Here is a 25,863-nt window from a genome sequence, read left to right as displayed (position 1 = left end):
AAACTTCAAGATGTGTCACTATATGGTTTTAGGGTGTAGTCACAATAGTAACTTGCATGGCACGGCATACGAACATCCCATGATGTGCAGGAGACCACATATCTGCATGTTCTATTCTCGTGCAAGACTTGCGCGAAAACAGAACATGCAGTGATTCTTACATCTCGCAACATCGCTGTGAGAAAAAAAAAAAAATATGCCCATGTAAATAACGAGTTGTGTGAGTCTCGAAACAGGCAAAAAACTCGCATGATTTTTTTTTCCCCGGAGGAATGCACAATGAATTTAAAAATAAATAAATTAAAAAAAATAAAAATTGTAAAAAGACACTTAAAAAAATTATATATAAAAATACTATAAATAATACGCAGACATACATTACATGTACACACACAGTCAAAAGACAAATCCTTCCACTAGAAGAAGTTTTCGTTCTGCTGCAAAACTCTGTTACATCTCAGGCAGACATGGCAATGATGAGAATTATGGCGCAATTAGATGAACGGTCTTGCCACCTGAGGCCATAAAAGTGGTTTACCCTTGACCTATAAAAGGCTCTCAGAGGCTCCTTGAAAAGAGATTTCACCCCTTTACATGTACTGCCTTTGACACCCACCATCCCCTCAGTCTGCAGTAGTGTCATGAATGGAACTAGACAGCTATGGAGTGGAACTGGATTGTCTTAGGCAAAGAATCCAGGTTTAGATTGGGCGCTGATGACGGCTGTGTTCATATCTGGAGACCTAGGGGATAGGGGTGAGCACCTCAATCCTGCCTTTGCTGTGGAGCTCCCACTGCTAGTGTGATGGTCTAGGGGACCAAAACAAATGACAGTCACTCCCCCCTAGTAGTGGTACGAGGGACAATAACAGCTCAGCGATATGCTCTGGACATCCTGCAGCCACATGTATTCCCCTCATGGCGGCTTCCCAGAGGCATTTTCCAGCAGGATAATGCTCGGCCGCACACACAAATGGGTCAGAGGAATGTCTCCACAACATTGTCACACTTCTGTGGCCGCCCAGTCACCAGATATATTGCCAATAAAAAGGGACCATTTGAGACGTCCATTTCAACAGCCTGAGTTTGCACAATCTAGAGGTTCAGTTACAGCAAATGTGGACCGATATGCCACAGAACACCATACAGAACCTGTATGCCTCTATCCCCGCCTGTATCACATCTTGTATCCAAGCTAGAGGTGGTACAACAGGGTACTAGAGCCTCCTTTCAAGGGTTCAGTTTTCCACAATACATGATCTTTTTGCTCTGATATTGTAATCACTTACTTATATGAACGTTGCAATCACACAAAGTTTCATTCCATTCCGACAACTCCTTCTAGGGGGCGAATTGTTTTGGAATATATAACGTATTGCATACATACACATTCCCTTTAAGTAGCCATCTACACCTAAGGACCTGATTAACCATAACTAAGTGTTAAGTGAGGAAGGAGCAACAAATCGTTTTCCAGTGTTCTAGAAGGCTGTGACTGTCTTAATTTTCCATCTGCAGCAGTTAGAAAACTGCTAAGTCAGCAGCACCCGGCTCACCACTGAAATCGGAGACAGCTGGTTCTCTCCATTCCTTTGTTTACTTGGCTGGGCCCATTTGACAAATTCACATTTATTAGCATAGGCAAGTACAGATCTATCTGGATAAACAGTTTCTGCTGACAGTTCTTCCACATCAGGCAGAACAGACATTTTATTTCTTCAGTCAAATACTTTCTCTGTGAAGTCAATGGGGTCAGCATTCTGGGCTTCAGCAGTCTTGCAAGAATGATGACACGTTGCACATAATTAGCCTTTATGCGTTATTATCACACTGGATTTACATTTATAGCCATCATCTTATATTTTACAGTAAATATGATTGTGGGTCTCGGTTAAACTACTTATAGGCCATTACAAATGCTCAACATTTACAGCACATTATTTACCATGATATTTATTTGCTTAGAGATTTAATATGTGACATACGTGAACCCTAGGGTAACACTACTCACTGTACACACCATGTAATGGAAGAGAAATATGGGAATTAAAAGGGGTTACCCAGGCAGCACCCGCTGGGATACAAAAGGGGCGGTGCAGAAGCCTCTGCTCCAACACTTGTAATTGCAAAAACTGCTCTCATTGAAATCAACGGGAGCTGTGCTTTTAATTGCAGGCTGGGATCCCATGGATGTCAGTGAGAGCTTCTCCTGCATTTACAAGAGCCAGACACTACACAGGGGGTCGGAACAGTGCTTCCACTCAGACCCTGTGCATCCCAGCAGGCGCTGCCTTGATAACCCCTTTAACAACTACTTTTACTAGTTTCAGCACATAGTACGATTTCAGCCTGTGGTCTCTTTGCTGAAACCTTTGGGTCAGCTCTGTATGGAGAAATGTGGACCAATGGCCCACACAAAAAAAGAAAACTCATGGCATGCATGACCTATCCTGTCCATTTCATGGATGAGAAATACGACGTGCCAATGTATGTTCATGTGCGGTGTCCGTGTAGATCGAACAATACACAGTCTGGTATCCCTGTACAGTCTGATGAGATGCGCCAGAATCTCTTGGGCACAACTTGCAGTTAGGGTTACTGTGCACCCAACCCAAGTTTGTATAGCATTGCATTTGTTACAGCAGTTAATATTCTCTGAGCTGCTCTTTCTAACATAAATCAGACAGTGGAAACTAAATACTTAATGTGCATTTAGACACAAAGATGATGGCTCAAAAGATGGCTTTTGGGTGATCATTTTGCATAATCTACTAATTGGTACTAATAGGCATTATAGGCTGAGCTGCGGGGAGCTGAATTTATTCAGAGGATCACCTGCTGTTTTCTGAATAAATTCTTTGTTCTGCCACATGGATTACAGTTGAGACAATGCAATCAGCTGTAATCAGCTCTCCCCAGGCAGAGCACAGGGGGCAGTCTGTCTTATCAGCTGTTCTGCTGAAGGACAGATTTCAAGCTGAACTGAAATCCATCGTTCGGCAGAAAACTGAAAGATGGGCACACTTACACGCAACGATTATCGCTCAAAAGATGGCTTTTGAGTGATAATCGTTGTGTCTAAATGGGCCTTTATGGAAACCGCTCTCAGTATCCTAGCCCTCACTCCAAGCCAATCATTCTTGTGCAGCTGCAATAATCATGTCACTGAGTCTTTTGAATCAACTCAAGATTACTATACAAGAGAAAAAGGACAAAAAGATCTTGCACCAATAAGCTAGACTAAACTGGCCGATAAAGGGAGAAAGTGTGTCGGCTAGGGCAAAGTAGCACATGCCATACACTCGCCTTCACTCTTCCAACCACAAAGTCAAACCTAATTGGTCTGCCAAAAATAAGACCTCAGTCTACTCTCAGCCATCGCATGTCATTTGTAAATGATGAATAGCTGATTTTTGGCTATTTCAGCGACTTAGAAGCTCCTTTTACACAAAGCAAAAAATAGCTTGCATGAGCTAACACTGACATAGTATTCAGGCAGATAAATAGTTTGCAGTTTTACTTGGAATTGCGTTCTGTGTAAAAGGCCCCTTATATATTCAAGCAACTTAAGGATGGAACACAGGCGATAGCCCACATGCATTATAAAGGAATGTATCTAGGCGGACATATGCCATGGCTTTTGCACACTGGAAGCACGAACAGGCACTCCTCTGACTTTTTTTATTTTATACACACACATCCAGATCTAGAGCAGCAAACTGAATACATTTAAAAATAAGCGCAATACATTTATTTTCTACTGTCTAAATTTTAATTAGGTAATTTCTTTTTTATTTATTTGGTTCTAGAGAATCCTGTATAATCCAGACAACTCCGCTCCCTTGAGGGTGTGTGTGGCTCATCCTTTTACAAGCCGTCTCCGCACGCAGCCCTACATACATACTTCCCCTTCCCTCCTGTGGTTAAATATCCACATGTCTCTGCTGCTCGCTCCCACTGTGTATAATGAGGACCAAACACACAACACGTGCAGTAGTCGGAGGCTTTGATGTCTGACAGTACAACTTCTTCAGTATTCAAAGCACTCAGTAAGTGATATATGGCGATATGGATATTGGCAGCAAATCACTTTTTACTTTTTACTTTTTACTCAGTGGGTTCCCTGTACCTCCAATATAGCATTATAACCACTTCCACATGTAATGGGCTGCACAGAATTCTAGTCCTACAATATGCACTTGTTAGTTTTTTGTTTTTTTTTCTGGACAAAAGCTTAAAGGGGTTGTCCCGCGGCAGCAAGTGGGTCTATACACTTCTGTATGGCCATAATAATGCACTTTGTAATGTACATTGTGCATTAATTATGAGCCATACAGAAGTTATAAAAAGTTTTATACTTCCCTGCTCCGTTGCTGGCGTCCTCGTTCCCATGGAGCCGACTAATTTTCGCCCTCCGATGGCCAAATTAGCCGCGCTTGCGCAGTCCAGGTCTTCTCCTGTTCTCTATGGGGCTCCGTGTAGCTCCGCCCCGTCACGTGCCGATTCCAGCCAATCAGGAGGCTGGAATCGGCAATGGACCGCACAGAAGAGCTGCGGTCCACGGAGGAAGAGGTTCCCGGCGGCCATCTTCACCGGTAAGTATAGAAGTCACCGGAGCGCGGGGATTAAGGTAAGCGCTCCGGTAAGCTTTCTTTAGGTCCCTGCATCGGGGTTGTCTCGCGCCGAACGGGGGGGGGGGGGGGGGGGGGGGGTTGAAAAAAAAAAAAATACGTTTCGGCGCGGGACAACCCCTTTAAGCCTTCACCCATTGATGACCCATCCTCAGGATAGGTCATCAATAGTTTAAATCGCCAGAAACCCACCACACAGGATCCCTGAGGATCATCTGATCGTCCGGCTATCAGTGCAGCAAGCCGTGTTATAGGAGATGGGACCAGAAGTGGCCTAGCTGGCTTAACTCGCATTGAATTCAATGGGACCTGAAGCAGCTCTTTCACTTCTGCACCCATCTCCAGTGTCAGAGGTGGAAGTGCCACAAGTGTAATAGCTAGGCAACTTCCAGTCTAGTCTCCTATGACACACATCTGGCCTGCTGAACTGACAGATGTGCAGTCAGGTTATCACCGGACATCCAGTACGGCGATCACTGGCGATTAACTACCGATGACCTTTCTTGAGGATAGGTCATTAAAGGGGTTTTCCAGGCAAAACCTATTCAAGTGCTTGTACTGCAAGCATACTAATATCTTATGGTCCTTTTACACGAGCCGATTATCAGACCTGAACATTCCTCCGAACACTCGTCACCCATCAACTGGGCTGTGTATGAAGACCAATGGTCAGTCAGTGCACAAACAAAAGCTCATTCATAGACTGATCATTCACTTTCAGCTAGCATAAAAAATGCTCGCTGATCAGCTGTACATCTCCCCACGTGAATGAGGATATGCACAGTCAGCCAATGCAGATGAGTGATTTCAATTAAACGAGCATCAAACAAGTGTAATTTCAATGAGAACTCAGCCAGTCTAAAAGGACCATTAGTGCAAGCACAAAATGCATAGATGTCACCGATTAGCTGTTATAAACATATTAAAGTGGATGTTCAGCCAAGGAAAGATTACCGGTATACAACAATTTTCTGCCTATGTGTGCCGTTTACCTTTAATGTATTTTTTTCCCCCCCGTGCTGGCTCCACTAATGCCCGGTTAGGAATAGGTTATTTACTGCTCCATGTGCCCTCTTTTTCCCCTCCTATCCAAACTGCTTGTTCAGATTGCAGCTGTGAACTAACCTCTCTCAAGGCCACCAGTGCATGATGTGATCTCTTACAACAAGAATAGATTTTTTTTAAATAGTAATATCAGTGGGCAGTTGGATGAATAATTCACTGAAAGATTTATCATGCAATTTAAATAGCTTATCGAGACGTATAGTATAGCTGTCCAATCTTAGCCTGAATTTAAAAGGCTATGGAAACCTTTGTGCATGAAAATCAATACACATTTTACAAAGTCCTTGCAGAAAAAAAAATGATGCACTTATCCATTTTTTTTTGCATTGCATTTTCATTTTCATGCATTTAAAAAGCCTCATACTTGCTGTGCCTCAAGTGCTACATTGAGATTTCTGGCTGGGGTCATTCCCAACACAGGTTAAACTCGCCCACTCAACACTACACAATGGTATCTCTTTGTTTACCATTTACTAGCAGGGGATAGATTTGTGGTGGTAGAATATGTAAGCACAGTGTAGTCAATTACAATACAGTGCCCCCTCTAGAACAAGTGACAAGGTGATGGGAGCCAAGCTGGGCTAAAACTGGAGCCTAACTGAACTATGGGGAGGTGGAAGGGAGGCAGATCTGAATGGAGAGCAGAGCATGACAAAACAGTAGAACCACATAGCACAGCATGCTAGGGCATGGGGGCTGGTGAGATCATTTCCCAACACCATCATACAGCCCTCTGTAATGAAAGTTTTTCCCCCCAGACATATCACAAGTTTTATTATCCTCTTTTACTACTTATAAGGCCTAATTCCCATGGGCGGATTTCCGCCGCATATCACACAGCGGAAATCCGCGGCGTTGCCCCGCAGCTATTAGGTTCTATTGAACCTAATAGCGCAATGCTCACGGTGCGGAATTCCACCCCGTGAAAGCGCCCACAATCACCCGCAGCGTGTTCTATTTGCCGCGGGTGTACGCGCGGACGGCTTCCATTGCAGTCAATGGAAGCCATCCATCATGCTATCTTCCGTTGTAGCACAGCGAAAGATAGCGTGGAAACGCTTCTCCGCCCACCACCGACACGTCACGCTGCCAGCACATCATGCGCTCTACTGCGCATGCGTACCGAAGTGTCATGCGGGACGTTGGATCTGGAGGCAAGTATGGGGTCTCTGGGGTGAGGGGTCGCCGTGACGGACTTCGCTGCGGAATTCCGCTTTGCGAAGCTCGTCACGGCCGTGAGCACTAAGCCTAACTAGGTGTGACTATAAAAAAACAATTACATAGCTTTCCATAGACTGCATTTCCCTGCATGGAAGACTCACACAAACTTATAAATAACTATGTACCGATTTCTTCTCGTCACTGCAGAGAGCCCCCTGAGTGGTCACGTCTCTCAAATCCCTCACTGTGTAATGTGCCTCCTTTACAACATGCTCCTTCCTGCTCACCAATTACTTCTTGAAAACCAATTACAAGTAGTCTTCATTTTCAAAAACATTTATAAGAGAAAAAAAAAAAGCATGTAGGTGTACAAAGCCTTTAAAGTGGCCAATCACTGTTTTAATGTTTATTTTTAGCACAAGTCATTATAATGACAGGCAGACAAATTCTTGCACCCAAACATTGAGTTCTCATTAAAATTTGCATATATCTATATCTTTTACTACATCAATGTGGGTGAGGTACTCATAAAATATGGATTTAACACAGGCCCTGATTATTAGTATGGTAGGTAAATGCTTTGACATGACCAAATTATCCCCATAAATGGCTGACATAAAATCAACCTGCAGGGTTAAAGAGGGAGCAAAAAAAAAAAAAAAAAAGAGGAAAAGAAAATCCTAAACTTCGTAATACCTATAAATTGCATTTATTACCTGAAAACTGCCAACCATGGTGAGTCCAGCAGCACAAATCCATCCCAATACAAATGCTACAGTATTTAGCAAGGAGGGACCATATCGTTCAATCACATAGGCATATCTTAACAGACCGATGAGCATCACTGCAAGACAAGAATGCAAGAGGTTGGTCCGACATGGAAAATACATTTTTAAATAAAAAGTGGAAAGATGTCGAAATCAATAATCATTCACTTTTAAAAAGGTAAAATCTACAGTTCTACAGAAATCATCATTATTAAATAGTCCCAGTATGGATATACATAGTAAGCATCATGTCCATATACAAAGGACATATGTAAGAACAGTAGTTTTGTTAACGTAAGGCACTTTTACGCGGAACAATCTTTCCAAAAATTGTTCTAATGAGCGAAAATGAACAACGCAGTGTAAATGCAGCCAGCGATCGTACGGCGAATGATAGCTTTTTGTTCACTGCTCATTTTATGCAGGCATAAGAGAATTGTTGGCTCGTTCAATAAATTGGTTAATTACAGATAGAGCCCTAAATGACAGTGACTGAACTGAAAGGACAGTGACTTTCACATGAATCTAGTCGTGTGTGCTGCTAGTAGCGCACAGACCACGCTTCTAATAGGCTTGAAGCAGCGGTTCACGCGATCTTTAACAGCGCTGTTAGCAGCGAGCTTTTCTCGCTGCCAACAGCGCTGTCACTACGCTAATGTGGAAGAGTCCTTACTTATACAGTGAAGGTGAACAGCCGAACTATTTCTCATTTGAACGAACTAACAATGTATCTGCCTGTATAAAACAGGCTGCCGAGCGAACTGACATCGTTTTCACCAAATGATTATCATTTGAGTGAGGGAACGGACCCTCACCCTTCCCCCTCTGGTAACAAACATCTCCATTTATTTTATGTATGTTCCCTATAAAATTTCAGTGAGCACAAAAATAATTTGTACTTCTAGGGAAAAATCAGCAGACTTGGAAAGTCACCAAAACGGAGTTTACTATGAAAGAACAAAAGACATGAACAATTTTACATGCAAAAAGCTGAAAAACAATAAGTCCTTATGCCCCTAGCCACATCACAGCACAAGCCTTCCTTTGTACATTCAGATGGTTTACTGTAAACATTGCACATTGTAACATTTGCTTGGATACTTGTGTCTTTTAAACTTTAGGCTTATTTCCACTTTTCAGCTTGTGTGTCTCCAGGTGTTCAGTTACATGGCTACATTAGTTTGTTAAATTGTCGCGGACTGCTAGGGAGAACTTTTCTATACTTTGATATCAATAAATCGGAAGAGATGATCAAAAATGGTAATTGGAATGATGTAGCAGACTTCAAATTGCCTTTATGTCAGTTTCAATAACATTAACCCCTGTGACACAGGATCCAATATGTCAGTTTAGTGAACAGTCTGCTTACCATTGTGAAAAATTTATAAATTAAATTGGTAAATCTAAATAAAATTATACATTGTCTCCTCGATCAGGAAATGGTTCGTCCTCAAGATAAGTTCACACCATGATTTTTCACATGAATGATCTGTGTAAAAGAGTGAAGTCCAAGTGACACCCTTGGCCCGTCACAAATCTGTACTGTTCTGATTCGCACTCTATAGTAGGATTATTGTGCTTAACGGGGCATATTAATCTAAGACCAGCGTTTTACATACAGGTATTAGATAAGTTACACATGAGTAACATTTTCCAGATGCATCAAGAGGCGCAAGCCATCCGTACACATCTTCCTGAATTCTATGGCATAGATTTCAGTTATAATGTATGCCAGCTTCTAGCATTATATTAAGCTAAAATTCACGACTTTCGAATTTTCTGACTCCCTTGCCACTTTTGTAAAAAGAGGGCAGATCTTGGCAGGAGGAGCAGGGCTGCCCACGAGCCATCAAAGACTACTATTGGGTTAATATTTCCAACACGATCAACTTCGGTCCAGATGATAAGTGTGTCAATGGTTGGCTGAAATGATTGCTGAATTTCAGCTGACAGATGTTCGTATTGGTTGAAGTTGTCAATTTTCATCAACTTTTATGTGTGTATGGGGACCTTAGGGTTCCATTTACATCAGCATTTGCTGCTCTGTTGCTAAAGATCTTTGAAATCCTGAACGTTCGAGCAGTGTGCTTGTCTATGTGTTCCAATTGGTTACGTTATAAGACAGATCCTTTTGGCCAGTTATTTTGATTGTCCTTCTCCCATAACGAAGGAAAACAAACCCCACAATGCTGGTGCCAACATAGCCTAAGCAGTCAGTGCAGCATGCTTACAGATCAGAAGGGAGCAGCTTCTTATATACAGTGATGTATAGAAGCTGCAGAAGCCAAAATGTTCGAGACCTAAGGATTTGCAGCCCAAAACACATTTAGAAAAAAAAAAGCCACCAAAAAAGGTGTTTGTAGCCTTTAAGTCATGAAATTAAGCATGTTCTTAGCTTCAAATACCCCATGCTTGAATATGTGCTTTCTGTTTCATGGAAACAGGATGTGGATTACGACGTTGCCAAACAGTAGTTTTGTGTGCTTGAATATTGGATAAAAAGCAAGACACATACACTCTCACATTGTGTAGAGAGGCTTCCAGAAGAGAGCAAGTAACATGGTATGCAAGGCTGAAAACAAAAACAAACAAAAAAAATTAAAACACGACATATGTCCATCCAGTGCAACCTATTACTCCCAATTATTGATCCAGAGAAAAGCAAAAAAAAACCAAATGAGATAGAACCCAATTTTTCTGCATTTAAGGGAGAAAAAAAATACGTTCCTGACTCCAATTGGCTATCGGAATAATCCCCGATTAACAACCATTTAGAATTTATTACTGATAATATAGAATATTGTATCGCACAAGAAAGGTGTCCAGGCCCCTCTTGAACGCTTATTGAATTTGCCATCACCACATCCTCAGTTCCATAGTCTCACTGCTCTTACAGTAAAGAACCCCCTCCTATGTCAGTGTAGAAACCTTCTTTCCTCTAGATGCAGAGGATGTCCCCTTTATGTATTGCTTGCACAAAATAGTTAAGAATAATGGTGTTTTTTTAACCGAGACAACTGTTGAGCGCTTAAGCACCCAACAGCCATCTCAAAGAATCTCTTCCGGCTACCCTCCTCCACTCAGAGTAAACAGGCAGTCATTCACAGATGAACGACTATCTGCTTACATGGGCTGATGGTAATCTGATTTTCATACCTGCATAAAACAAATGAATCATAAGTGAACAAATCCTTCATCGTTCAATTGTTGGCAGTGTTTACACTGAATAATCATCATTCAGCTTCACACGAGCCAGCAATCAACTGAACAATAACCGTTCTGTGTAGAAAGTCCCTAATGACTATTACTTCTCCATTCTACTCCTCTTGGTTAGGTTTACATATGTGAATTCAGACAGCAGACCAATACATGTGGAATGTGGTTCTTAACGTACAAGGGAAGTGATTGAGTAGAAAGATTACACACAGGCTAGATTTCCTTAGAAGTGTAAACTGTGACAGTCTTAAATTTTCCTTACCCAACACAGCGTTGTTGCCAATTTCCTTCCTCATATTTCTTATGTATACTATGTAATGCCAATATACAAAACTTGTAAAATTGATTATGCTTTAAGTGCACCTCCAATTAGAAGCAAGTTTCCATAAATCAAAAGATAAGCTTTGAGAAATAGAGACAGGCATTTTCCTGCAATAAGATACACTCTGTCAAAAAATATCCCGTCCCTAGAAGTTGTCGTTTTGCTACACAACGCATCATGAAGGTACATTTCAGGCAGGTATGCAAATTATTGCAGTTGTTGGGTAATTAGATAAATGGTCTTGTCATCTGAGGCCTTAAAGGGGTTGTCCCGAGAAAGCAAGTGGGGGTAAGCACTTCTGTATGGCCATATTAATGCACTTTGTAATATACATCGTGCATTAAATATGAGCCATACAGAAGTTATTCACTTACCTGTTCCGTTGCTGGCGTCCTCGTCTCCATGGTGCCGTCTAATTTCAGCGTCTAATCTCCCGATTAGACGCGCTTGCGCAGAAGGGTCTTCTCCCTTCTCTTGGGTCTCGGCACGAGCGGTGTTCTAGCTCCGCCCCCTTCTACGCTTCACCGCGCAGCTCCGCCCCGTCACGTGTGCCGATTCCAGCCAATCAGGAGGCTGGAATCGGCAATGGACCGCACAGAGCCCACGGTGCACCATGGGAGAAGACCCGCGGTGCATCGTGGGTGAAGATCCCGGCGGCCATCTTAGTAAGGTAAGGAAGAAGTCGCCGCAGCGCGGGGATTCAGGTAAGTACTAAACGTTTTGTTTTTTTTTTAAACACATGCGGGGGGGCCTATTGAATTTAAAAAAAAAAACGTTTCGGCGCGGGACAACCCCTTTAAGAGTGGTTCCACCCTTGACCTATAAACCTTGTATGTAGTGGACATCTTTTTCTGTGTGTCTCGTGCTTGACGACCACTAAACATGCCTCTACAACGCAGAGAAGACATTACACGCAGTTTTGAGAGGCGGCGCATTATTGAATGCAAGAAGCTGGATGGTCATATTGACGAATTGCCCGCCACCTTGGCCATTCTGACCATACTGTTACGAAGTGCTGGGACCAGTGGATGTGTGAGAACACACACACAAGGCAACCGGGCTCAGGAGGCCTCTCGACGGACCACCAGTAGAGAAGATCTGACAAGCACAAGCAGCCCCAACTGTTTAGTTGTTTGCCGTCCAGAGACAGGCTTGCTGCATCTTTTGGAACCTTTTCCAGGCACTTGGCTGAAGGACATGTGGTCTTGTGGCATCCATTAGGTGTACTGCCTTTAACACCCACCATCACCTCCATTTGCAGTGGTATTGTGATCGATGAAACTGAACTGCTAAAGAATGGATCTGGGTGGACTTTAGTGACAAATATAGGTTTAGTTTGGGCACTGATGACGCCAGTGTTTGTATTGGGAAACCTAAGGGTGAGCGCCTCAATCCTGCATTTGCTGTGGAGTGCCTCTCTGCTCCCTCTGCTAGTGTGATAGTCTGGGGGACCATCTGGGATGCCAACTTCGACAGCCTGCGAGTTTGCATGATCGAGAGCCTATATGCTGCAGGATACCATAAGAAACCTGTATGCCTCATGCACGCTTGTATCATATTTTGCATCCAAGATAGAGGCAGTCCAACAAGATACTAGAGCCTCCATGCCCGCACATCTTGTATCCAAGCTAGAGGCGGTACAACAGGGTACTAGAGCCTCCCTACAAGGTGTCAGTTCTCCACAATAAATGAGTTTATATTCCAGACTCTTCTCCTCTTGCAATGTTCTCTTACTCTGAATTCATACATTAAATCTGTACATGAGGCTGAGAGAAGGCAGAATGTGTTATTAGAACATGACCTATTTAAATCACATTTCTGTGTTAAACTTCTTAAAATACTTTTTTGGGAAATTCTTTTTAAGCTTTCGGTCACAAATCTTTAACTAAAAAAAATAACATCCTGCATTTGTCACACTGACTGCAGAGCCCAATACTAGTCTGTCACTTTCTGATATATAGAGGAAACTTTGCAGCAGTCATTTCACCATCACAGGCAGGATTACATGGAGAGGCAACACCTGTATGTAAATAACACGGGATCCATCATTCACAATAGGTATAAACTGGGACTATCTACTTCCCTCCTACAAAATGACCTCTGCACAGGTCACATGACATGTCTAGAACAGTCTCTCATACAAGTTAATGGGTCCTCTCCTGTCCCTTGTGTGAATGGCCTATAAGGCTGCTGTAAAGCATCTCTCTAAATTCTGTTAAATGTAGCTCAGGAAAGAAGTTCGCCTCCATAGTCATGTACAGACAACAGAATAAGAAAATTCTACATTCAGAAAATAAAGTTGAATATACATTTCTCTATCCGGCATCAATACAAAAAAAGTTATATAATCCCTTTAAAAAGGTCCTTTTAGACAAGCAGATTCTCAATTGAATGTCAAATTTGGTTGATCTGCAGTTTCCACATAATCAGGGTTAATGATGTGTTGGAGGTGTCCCACCTTAATGCAATACATTTGCTCACAATATAAACTACAAAAAAATAATGTTCATGTAGTGCCAGGATATCAAGGATGCAACAATCAGCAGTGAAGGGAACTGGAAGTAAGAAGAGACTAGAGAGGAAATCTAGAACTACTGCCCAAACCCTGGCAATCAGGGGGCCCGCCCAGATCACATGCCAGAAGTCTGCACCGGGTGTCTTACATCTGAGAATTGGTCAACAACGCTCTACCCATTCTGTAACGCAGTACTGGTGCAAGAGAACTTGGTTATACATCCTATATAAAACTTAGTATGTGGTCACCAGCAGCTGACACATGTAAACCAGATCATCATTCAGTCTGCTCTTTCCATGTATCTAGAATTTTAAAACACATATTTGCAATTTTTATCAGTATAGATAGCTAACACTAATCCAAAGGGTCCATGAGACTGGAAAACCCCAATTAACCCCTTAAACACCAGTACCAGAAGCATTCTAGCGATTTTACACATGTGGTAATTTTATGGCCTTTTTTTTCCTTGGGCTGCTAAAATTATGTTGGCTGCTTTTTTTCTGTGACAGGTTTATTTTTAAATACATTTTTCCACTGAAATTTTTTTCCGTTTTGTCTTATTAGGGGTAATGTGTACAAAAAGTTAAAAATGATAAAATATACAGTTCTTTATTTTACCTCATCGTTTTAAAAATAAAGTGCAGAAATGGGTTCGCCATTTTGTTCCGGACATATAATATTGTATATATGTAGTCTTTGATTACCGGGAAGATATGGCGATGCTTTACATTGGAATAGGCCACTGGTGTTTGTTTTTATTTTCAATGTATTTTTCATATTATTCTGTTTTTGTTTTTTTAACTTTTTTGTAACTTTTTTGACATACTCTAAGACCTCTGGGGGTCATTCACAATGTCATTTTTTTGCAGGCAATGTGCAGTTTATAGCATATTAAAGTTCTCTTCCTTCAGTCCTGCCTCATAGCTGTTTACTTATATACAGATACTACTTTCTAGAAACCTTTAAAAACAACTGAGATGTGAAAAAGCATCTAGATAACAAAAAAAAACAAACAAAAAAAAAACACGTTCAGTAATAATACTTTGTTCTTCTGTCTCAGTAAGAGAAACAAAATGTTGTAGATATACATCCTTTTGACAAAGGATCCCATCACAAAATCCTATCACAAAGAAATGATGTTAACAGCGCAAGCTTTTGAGACTATTTGGTCTCGTCATTAGGCATTGTGTAACACGATATCTTCAGATACTACATGACATTTTGATGCACGGTCTGGCATCCACAGCTGGACAGAAAAACACTCAATGTTTCTGTAAGGCAAATGGAGGTATCCAGCTTCAAAACTGATGCGCCAGAGGTTATGAACAATCACAATCTATGGGATCAGTTGTGGCATCAGTTTCCCACCACTATAATGGTGGTGTGGGGAAAAAAAGGCTGGATGCCTAAATACGTGAACCCAGCCTTAGTCTTACAATTACTACTATGTTTTTTATTTTGAGGTCACATATCCTAAAAGGGGTATTCTGGGTTCTACCATTAGTGACCCATCCTCAGAATAGGTCATCAATAGTTGATTGGAAGGGGTCCACCGCTCAGGATACCCACCGACCAGCTGATCCTCCAGCCCATTATCAGTGCAGCAGTGTTGAACATAGTCATTGGTGGCCACGGCTAGAAGTGTAATAAATGGCTTCACACCAGTTTAAAAATCGACAGAAGCAATACATCAGATTATATTTCGTCTCCTTATTGCAGTCAGAGTCGGAAGCATAACAGGAGGCATCACTCCCACTGATTTCAATGAGTGTGAAGCCATCTATTATACATCCGGCCCTGACTGCTGATGACTACCTGCTGAGTATAGGTTATCAATAGTAAGCGCCTTTAACACACTGTAGATTAGAGGTTTGGAAAATATCTACTTACCCATGAATGCACCTAGGCTGCATATAAGGCTGAAGAAACAGCTTTCTGGAGGAAGGTTTCCACATTTGCTGGCAAAAAAAACAAGAAACAGCAATTTAATGAATGTAAATTGGTTTCTGACAGTGACACAATGCAACATTTCTTATAATAGCAGCAGCCTCTTGTTTCAAACTGTATTACCATTAGTAGATGTTCACATACTGTATATTACATTGCTTGCCTAAGTTATTTGTCAATCTGCAAGATTTTCTGTATGCTTCTGAAACAAACAGCCTCCTAGAAATATTGAAGTTCTTCCTGATCTGATAAAGTATGTTAAAAATGATGAATTATTTTTTTTTTGTAATCACAAAAGGCTGCTACAATTGTCTCCGCCCATCTCTTGTGGAAGAATAATTCAGATCAGCCCACCTCCAAAAGCACATTGAGAAGCAACATTCCATCACAGACCCGACATAAAATGCATGAAAAGTCCAGCATGAATGACTTTAGTCCAGCAAAATGCCGGTCAGTCAGGTGAATGGAGACACAACGGAAACCATTCAAGCCAACGAGGTGCGTTTGGCATTGTGCGGTTCCTTCACAAGATGGATCAGTTCATCCAGGGGATTCCCCATTTCCTGCTCCCATAACGGAACCTCTGAACGCAGATGTGAACACAGCCTAATATGACAAGGAGCAGCCCGACATGAACAATTACATAATGTGCTGTAAAACAAAAAAACTTGGCAGTTTCAATGGAAGGATTGATCTTTAGCGTTACTAATCTTTACCGTAACAAAAAGGCGTATCCGGAATGCTATCTTAGAAGGTGAGTGAGGAGAATTAGAAGGCCATTTATGCTCCTCTGGGTAGTATGCAAATAAGGGAGATGGAACAATACCTCTGCAGCACCACCTATTGGAAGGCAGCATTCCTGCAAGTCAATGTTAGACTCTTTATACAAGTCTTGTAACCAGGGACGTAACTAAAGGGGATACAGTTGCACCCGGGCCCAGGACTCTTAGGGGGCACATAAGGCCCATCTTCTCCATATATAGTGTGCCTAGTAGTATGAATAAAGCATTATAGTTGGGGGCCCTGTTACAGAGTTTGCACTGGGGCCCAGAAGCTTCAAGTTACGCCTCTGATTGTAACTATGACTGGGCATATGTTCATGATAAATGCAGAAATTCCCTTTACCTTCCTTTTAAAAATGTAATCCAAATTATGTCACAATGGGAAATATATAGTCTAATATCAAAGCATAAACTGACTGAAGGGGGTTGCTTGAAATTCCTGATAAAAAAGTTGACATTTAGGTTTAAAAGTGCAGGAAGAAAAACACATCCGAATTATTTTTTTTGTTCTTTAAAGATTTCCACCAAAAGGTTTCACACAGAAGTTCCCCCCCCCCCCCCAACCTGCTGTAAATCCAGTACTTATCCCAAAAATCTGAGAGGCCAGTCTAAGCAGGTTAGATATTTCATGAAGCCAGCAGCACCGCTATCGCCATCAGTACTAAATAAAATATTTATCTTCTCAAAGCTTTTAGCAAGGAGGATTTTTATTGCACAAGATTAACCTCTCACCTAGTTTCCAAGCAGTGCAGACAGGAAGCAGAGGACCCTCCGCTCAAAATTTCATGTTAACACTTTCATAGTCCAGTCACAATAATTAAAATAAAAACATAAATATTGCAATATTCTTGATTATTCATAAAAAGGTACAAAATGATGCTTTCAGTGGAGAGCAGTTGCCAGCTGGTATGTGCATCTAACCTGTAAAAAACGCAATACAAGAATGGCCCTACCCCCCCCCCCCCCCTTATTACCTTTGCCTACCGACTTTCAAAATTCTATGGGTCAGTACTAAAGTATTTTTTTATTTTTTTTTTTTACATTAAAGAAAACTGTCATAATGCTGGTTAACTTGCATCAGACAGCACAAAGATACACATCTGTGTGCTATCCGATCTACACAGATCCTGGACATGGCACGTCCCATTCTTGGACATGAAAATGGCCGTGAATGGGATATTCTAAATTTTTCGCTACCCTCCACACAGATCATTGGTCTGTGAAAATTGGTGCATGTTAATAGCCTCATAAGCTATAATGGGGCTTTGTGCTGTCTGTGTAATATGGCCATGAGGCTTTGTAACCATAGTGCTTCACTTCCTTAAGGCTAAAAGACTCTTGCCTCTAAATCTGTCCTGGGTCCTTACCAATCTGAGACTACTACAACCCATAAACTGATCTTCAAGAAGAGACACTCTTGCTTGAAGGGCTGCTACTGGATACTCAACTCCTACCCAATGGAAAGTAAGACCCCATGTGTCAAACAGGAGGCAACGATTCATCATCGTAGAACTGCAACTAAATTTAGGCCCCCAAAAATATTATACTTTTACCAGATTTGCAAAACATCTAATCCATGGGAAATGGACACCGGACAACTCATTTTCTTGGGTTTATACAGATTCATGAATGGGGAATGCTGATTGATAGTTAATGTTACTTTAGAACTGTCCCGTCCACGTTGCATTTACCTGTAATACTCTAGAGGATTGTCTCAGAGATTCCTAGAGTTGGTACCTGCAAACATCCTCAAGATGTAAGGCTACTGCAAGAGAAGAAGTCTACAGGCACACAAACTTAACATTTGTACTATACTAAACGAACACACACTTCTCTGGAAACAAGAACATAAACAAGTCTATACTGGCCCCATTAGGCACGACACGCACACATGGAAATTTGGGCTGAACTATTTCAAAATCAGCTCACCACTTTCCAGAAATTTCCTCCCACACATCCCTTACTTTATTTGCATTTCTCACGGAAACCTAAAAAAGGTTAACCGTGTAAATGCACAGCTTGTTCGGAGCAGATAGGCTTCATTTACGGTAAGCAACCCTTTATACGTAACTTACAGGCGCTGCCAAGAGTGGGAATATCAGTGGTAACCATAGAATTCTTAGTGGGCTGCTGCTGCTACAAACTATACTATAGTGCTCTCTGAAAATAACCTTAACCACAAGCTGCATATCAAGTGCCAAAACCAATAGAATATCCCATCACGGCAAACTGAAAAACTTTTCCCAAGTCAGTCATGATGGGATCTGATTGTATGTCAGATTTAGGGCATGGATGTTGTGGGTATCAAGTCTAGAATTAGTCACTGACATCACAAGTGGGTTTAAGGGCTTTTCCACACTTGCGTTTTTCTTGCACTTTTTTCACGCGATATCACTGCGTTTTCTTCAACTCGAATGTCAATGGGACTTTCTAATGTTAAAAAACGCGTTGCACAAAAATTGCAAGTTTGTGCTTTGCGATTTTTTACGCGATGCGCTTTTATCAGGGCCCCCACGCACCTGCGCTTTTCTTTTTTTAACACTGCGTTAACGCTGCATTTTTTTATGCAAATGTCAATGGGACTTTCTAAATGTTAAAAACAGAGCGCACAAAAATCGCAAAGCACAAACTTGTGATGTGTTCTTAACATTGGAAAGTCCCATTGACACTCGTGTACAAAAAAAAGAAAGAAAAGGCCACAAGTGTGTTGGAGCCCCAAGTCAGGTATGCTATCACTAATGTGTTTGCACTGGGCTGCTGCTATGACATCACACGCGAGTTTAAGTAAGGCCGCTCTCACACATGCGGTCGCAAAAATGTGCGTTTGGAACCATTGCGTTTTACTGTGATATTGTGCTGTGTTTTAGAATGCATTTCAAAGTGTTTAATGCACCCTATTATTTTCAAAGGTTGAGGAGGGGTGTTAAAAAGCACTAAAACGCACAAAATTAGCGCAGACAGAGCTCGAAAATCACAGTTCGAACGTTAGTCTGCGATGCCCCATTGAAAATCAATGGGAACGTGTCACAGTGCTTAGCTCTAAGTTCCAAATGCTGTGCTGAAAGCTGGAAAAAGCAAACTCTGTGGGGGAGGCTTAAGGCCGCTCTCACACCCGCATTCACAGAACACCAAGTTCGAAATCGCAGAATTTTACCGTGATTTTAAGCGGCATTTTTGAATGCATGGTACAGCATTTAACGCAACCCATCATTGTGATGGGTGATGAGGTGTGTTAAAAAAGCGCAAAAATAGAGCAGACGGAGCTCAAAAGTAGAGCGCAGGTCTGCAAAGCCCCATTGAAATCAATGGGGGCAGTGTACCACAATTAGCACGACGTTTGAAACACCGCGGTAAAAAGGGGTCCATTTAGCTGAGCAGACTTATCCTTTGAATACCTTGTTTGTTTTCAAATGATGACTATTTATACAAAACGATAATTAGTTTAAATTTCTCGTTATTTAGCTTGGTAGCGTTTAGACTGAATGCTCAGGTGGGCATGGATATGTGTGAACAAAGCCATAAGTATGTGCGAAGTAGTATGTGGCTGGCCGTTGGAAGAACAAAAGAGTTTTAACATGCTCACAAAGTGCTTTACTGTTGACTGTTACACCATAAGAACCTTGGAGAATCATTCGCTATTCCATTCGCCTGGACAGTGTCGCTGACACCTGTAAGATGGTTCTTTTTGCTACTTCGGAAAAATACTTCAACCTCTGCACAACAGACTGAGGGTTACTTCATTCGAGCGCCTGGAAGTATTGCCTCTTCAAGGGAATATTTTGAACGGTTTAAACGGTTCCAACTTTAAAATGCAATTTCTCGCTTGTACATTTTGGTACTTCATAGCCCCCAGTACCATGACCTCCTCCTTAGGGCGAATATATATGTCAAAGTACGCTTCAGAATTTCAAGCAAAAAGATCTTTGCACGTGGCTTCATACAGGTCTTCGTACTGGGGAATCCGCAAGACACTTTTGCGCCATATTTAGAGGGGTACTTTGATCGGTCTCCTGTGACAAATTTTTGACAGTAAACAAATGTAATTTCACAAGTGAGTTTCAGACAAGTAACATACTGTGACATCACTCAGGTAAGCTGGTGTGACATCACAAGTGGGTTTCAGACAAGTAACATACTGTGACATCACTCAGGTAAGCTGGTGTGACATCACAAGTGGGTTTCAGACAAGTAACATACTGTGACATCACTCAGGTGAGCTGGTGTGACATCACAAGTGGGTTTCAGACAAGTAACATACTGTGACATCACTCAGGTGAGCTGGTGTGACATCACAAGTGGGTTTCAGACAGGATTACAAATTAGCAGCTGAAAATCCACAAGTCCATGTGCCGCTCTTGCACAAGAGTTTTCCATTGTTGGTGTGAATATCCAATAGTTGTAAGTGAAGTTGTACTGTAGAGGGGAGGGCTACGCTGCATTTCATCTACTCTGTCAGTCAATTTGTCGTAAATCCCAACCAGCTTGAAGCTTTTCAAACCAGGAAAATAAATTGTTTTACTGATGAACTGCTCCTTTCATCTCTTGCGATTTAATATGTAATATTTCAGTGGACATTCCCATAAATAGGGTCCTTTGCTAAAATCAGTAGCTTTTAAAAAAAAAACTTTATCCGGACAGTGGTGGGAACAGCAAACATAGCAATGGTTCACTCAGACAGCAAGTCCAAAGGGTATTTATATATTCAGCTGAGAGCTCAATACGAAACACAAATGTACATTCACCAAGACTCAATTAGTAAAAAAGTTTAAATCTGTACTACAAAGTAAGCAGCAAAAGAGAAGGTTTCCTTTTTCACAAGTTACCTTAGAAGTTGCCCTGACAGGATGGTTTTCTTGCTCCCCCGGTCACATGAATGGCAAATCGGAATTCAAAAAACTTGGACAACCCCCCATATAGATGGTGTAATAGCCACCATTCAAGGGAACTAAACATCTTGACAAGGACAAATCTTCCTAATGGTCTCTAGTTAATGCTTGCAACAAACAATGAGATAACAGCAATACAGAGTAATTAGCAAAATGGACTTTCCGGCCCTTACATTATGTTCAAACAATGTCCATTATCACCAGAGAATATTTTACTGCAGATTAGCATTTCATTTAGGCTCATATAGATATGCACCATACAATATATAATGAAGTCATGCTGCTAAGACACCTCTGTACCATCTAGTTGAAGATGTACTATCTGATGTCACCTAGCAGTTTTAGGACCATATAAAATTACCATAGATGACACATTTTATTAGAATGGTGCACTTCAGTCATTAAATAGGGTTAGGAAAACAAACTAAAGAGTAAAGGACTTTTTACGCACAAGGATTATCGCTCGAAATTTTTTAAAATATATTATATATACACATACACAATTTGCAAAACGCACGTAAGATTCTCACATATAGTGCGGCCCCATTGAAAGCAGATCGCTATCCCCTGCTGTGGCAAGGGATTCTTTGGATGTGAAACCCCTGGATGTGACAGGGTTGTCAATGGGGCCAGCCCTGTTGAAAACATACAAAGAAGATTGCGATCCCCTGCCACAGCTGTGCAGAGGATTTTTCATCACCAGAGGGAGTCCTAGTCAGTCTTTAGTGACTAGGGGACTCCCCGCGGGGATGAAAAATTCCCCTGCTACAACTGTGGCACAGGAGCGGGATGTTCACCCATTGCTTTCAATGGGGCGGGCGCTGCTGCCACCCCACTGAAAGCAATGGGATGAAGGCAAGTCCTGCAGCGATGATTTTCGGCGAAGTGTTTTAAATAAACTTCATCCCTAGCGGTAAGAAAAAAAATATGGCTGAGCACTTCCTTCAATTGGCTGAGCGCAGGGACCAATCAGAGGCAGCGCTCAGCTGTTATTCAGTGGCTGAACGCTGCCTCTAATGGGTCCGTGCGCTCAGCCAATCAGAGGCAGGGATTTTTCAATCCCAGGCCATCAGAATATGGAGAAAACTGCCAGGGATGGAAAGAAGAGCTAGACAGCGCTTTTAGGGGAGTTAATTCCCCCCACCGCCCCTTGTTTCTTCTTTTATTACAGCCAGCGATGATTTTCAGGGAAGGGCCTATATCTAAAGTCCTTCCCCGAAAATCAGCACGGCTTGCCTTCAACCCATTGCTGTCAATGGGGCAGCGCCTGTTCCATTGAAAGCAATGGGAGAACATCCCGCTCCTGTGCCACAGCTGTGGCAGAGGATTGCGATCTTCCCTGTATGTTGTGAATGGTGCCCGCAGCTGCTGGCAACAGAGAGCAAGAACCATACATATCTATGCAGCATGGCAAAGAAAAGGTTTGCGATTTAGAAGAGGGGGCTGACCAATCAAAAGAGGATTTTCAAAATTGCCGTTTTGTGCTTTAAGAATTACATTACAAAGTAAGGCTGCTTTCACATCAGAGTCGGAGATTCCATTTTCCTGCTCCCTTTGGGGAGCAGAAACGGGGGAATTCCCTTGCCGAAATGAATCCGTCTTATAACAGGACCCAAAAGGAGCAAACAAGCCCATCGACTAATCGACTATAATGGGGTTAGCTTTCTTTCCGCTCAGCGTTTCTCCGGTGTGTTACCGGATAGAAGGAGAAAAAAAAAAAAAAAAAAGCGTTGCATGCAGCAACTTTTCCTCCTGTATTTTGTGCCGAATCTGTGATAGAACCTCTGAATAGAGGCTCCAGCGCAGATGTGAAAGTGGCCTAACTTGCAGGCTTCATGATAGATCTTAGACTGTATGCAATAACCATGCAGCAAGCTTGTGTCCCATATACTTCCATTAGGTTACACAGTGCATTGCATGCACTACAATGTTGGTGTAACTAAACAACATTGGCTGCTATTGGTATGTTACAATGTAAATAAAAGAAATCAAAGTAACAAAAAAAGGGTGTACAGTATGGAATAAACTAGTATGGTCCTGATACAAGCACACAGTTCAGGGAAGATTTAGGTTAGTAGTTATACTCTACCAGTTTGATCTACAATTTTCTGCTTACGTTTTGGTTGAGATACATGGATAAAGAAGCCCAACAGCGTACATTTACTTTGTATCAATGTGTGTAAATAAAACTAAAACTTTATACAATGTTACATACTCAGCTCATTTCCCTTTTCACAGTATATCAATCTGTATGGCTGGTCAGCTTATTTTTTCAAGTCGGGACAGAAAAGTATATAAAAGCAAAAATAATTTTGAAAAAGATAGATCTTAGGCCGCCTGCAGACGGGTGGAAATTCCACCCTTGGAAGCTGCCATAGGTTTGCGTTAGCAAACGCAATCCTATGCAGACGGCCGCGGTTTGTCCGCCTGGCAGCCAGCACATGAAAGAGCCGGAGCTGCGGGGGCGCGGGCGAGTATGCGCTGCTCTCTGCAGGGGCTTAGGTCGGGTCCCGCTGCAAAAATTCTCGCAGCCGGATCCGACCCGGCCGTCTGCAGGCAGCCTTATTTAGGCTACATTCATATGGAGAACACAAGAAGTCAACACAAACTTCACCCTTGGTCAGATTTGAACCTACAACTGCAGCACTGCAAGGAAACAGTGCTAAGGACTGAGCCACCATGTGCTTGTTCTTCCTTCTTTCTCTTCTAGAAAAAGTGGCAAAAGGGGAAGGAGGAGAATAAAAAAATTATATTCTCAATTCTCCTCTGGAGAAAAGTAGGAGGAGGAGAAAGGTAGAAAGAAACTTGATAGCTCAGTTCGTAGCACTGTTGCCTTATAACATTGGGGTTCTAGGTTTATGACTGACTATAGTCAATATCTGCATGGAGGTTATAGGAAATGCTGGAGCTGTAGGTTCAAATCTGACCAAGAGTGATATTGGCTTTTTATGTTCTCTTTGAGTTTATTCTTCTTGCTCTTCTATTTATCTGGCAATGAAAAAACAAGTGTGGTGGCTCAGTATGGAGATTTTCAAAGTTGATGTTGCCCTTGATGATATTTTAACTAGGACCCCAGAATTACAAGACAACAGTGCTAAGCACTGAGTCACATGCACTGAAGCCACAGATCGGGTAGAAGAAAAAAAAAGGAAAAAAAAAAAAAAGCCTTTATGCCACCTCAACCATGGAAACAAAGTAATGGTGTCCAGGAAGTATACCCCCCACCCCCTTAAAGAATTATTGGAGATTATAAAAGAAAAACAAAAACAAAAACAAAAAAACCTATATAAATCCATACTATTATCAATGTGAAAGTAACGATCTGTCTGTTACCTTTTCATGGCAAACCAATGAAGCGATTTTGATGAAATCGCAGGGAGATGGCTTGCATCTTGAGGAAGGAAATAGGCTATGGTTTATCCCGAAAATTTATAGAGTTCTCTAGGGAGCGTGACAAGACTGATTTGGTGATGCGCAGGCGCACCTCTACTGCATGGCGAAGCAGAGGAGAATGGGGTGCACATCATAAGCTATGCCTACACAAACGGGCAGACATCGTTGCACATGTATATGATTCTTAAGCTAGCAGGGATATGCAGAGTTGCCTGGGATTAAAACCTGAACCAAAAAACACATTAACAGATTGAGAGTTAAAAAAAAAAAAAAAAAATTATTATTATATATATATCCAAATCACAGCACAACTTTCATTTTACCCCAGTAGTATAACAAATGAAAGCTGGGCTGTACGGCACAGACACATTAACATGGATTGAGATTTTAAAGAAAATCTGTGTTGTCCATAGCAATTAGTCACAATGCCCATTTTTATTTTACCTCAGCTGTGTAAGAAATGGTTGCCTTTTGATAATCATATTTCCTATCCCTTTTTGGGTCTTCATTTAACATGCCGCGCAAGTCAGATCTGGGATGATGATCATCAATAAAGCTCAAAGGCAAACACCTAAGTTAGCAGGTGTACATTTAGAAAAACAAAAAAACAAAACAAAAAAAAAAACACCATGTTTTTCTCATGGGCAATAGTATGCGGCACGCTCATGTGTATACAGCCCACAAAACCTTTATATCCTAGCAAAAGAGGACAAGACCAAAAACATACCGAACGGCGCTGACATAGCATATTGCATTTACATTTCTTTCAGTATTTCAGCTTTTTATATTTGAATATACAGCAAAACACAGATTAGAAGTCGCAGGTCACAAGCTAGTTATATACACATACATTTAGCTGATATACCCGGTTTCGCACGAGTTAATTTGGCACCGATTACCGATTTTTCACATGGAAAATTTTCATGAAGTCATGGTTTCTTCAGAGGAACCAAGGAATAAAATAAGGCAGCAGAAATGCAGTCCTAAGCTTTCGCTCACGACCTGAAGGTTGTAGGTTTAATCAGGTTTACTCAGCCTTCCATTCTTCCAAAGGTCAGTAAAATGTGTACCCAGCTTGCTGGGAGGGGGGGGGGGGGGGGGGTCAAAGATGACTAGGGAAGGCCATGGCAAACCACCACACAAAAACAGTCTGGCAAGAAAACGTCATAATGGGACAT

General features: G+C 41.7%; 1 protein-coding gene across 1 annotated transcript in view; it reads right to left on the bottom strand.

Annotated features, from left to right (window-relative positions):
- The window catches only part of LOC136625926 (transmembrane protein 150A-like), a 102,311-nt gene that overhangs the window by 21,121 nt on the left and 55,327 nt on the right, over positions 1 to 25,863 (bottom strand). Inside the window, exons 4-5 of the mRNA XM_066600533.1 lie at positions 15,568 to 15,635; positions 7,574 to 7,701 (exon numbers count right to left, since the gene is read on the bottom strand). Coding sequence (XP_066456630.1) covers positions 7,574 to 7,701; positions 15,568 to 15,635 — 196 coding nt within the window. The remainder of the gene's footprint in view (positions 1 to 7,573; positions 7,702 to 15,567; positions 15,636 to 25,863) is intronic.

Source organism: Eleutherodactylus coqui, chromosome 4 (genome assembly GCF_035609145.1).
Source record: "Eleutherodactylus coqui strain aEleCoq1 chromosome 4, aEleCoq1.hap1, whole genome shotgun sequence".
Lineage (NCBI taxonomy): Eukaryota > Metazoa > Chordata > Amphibia > Anura > Eleutherodactylidae > Eleutherodactylus > Eleutherodactylus coqui.
Note: the sequence above shows the minus strand (reverse complement) of the source record. Positions and strands in the feature narration are given on the sequence as shown.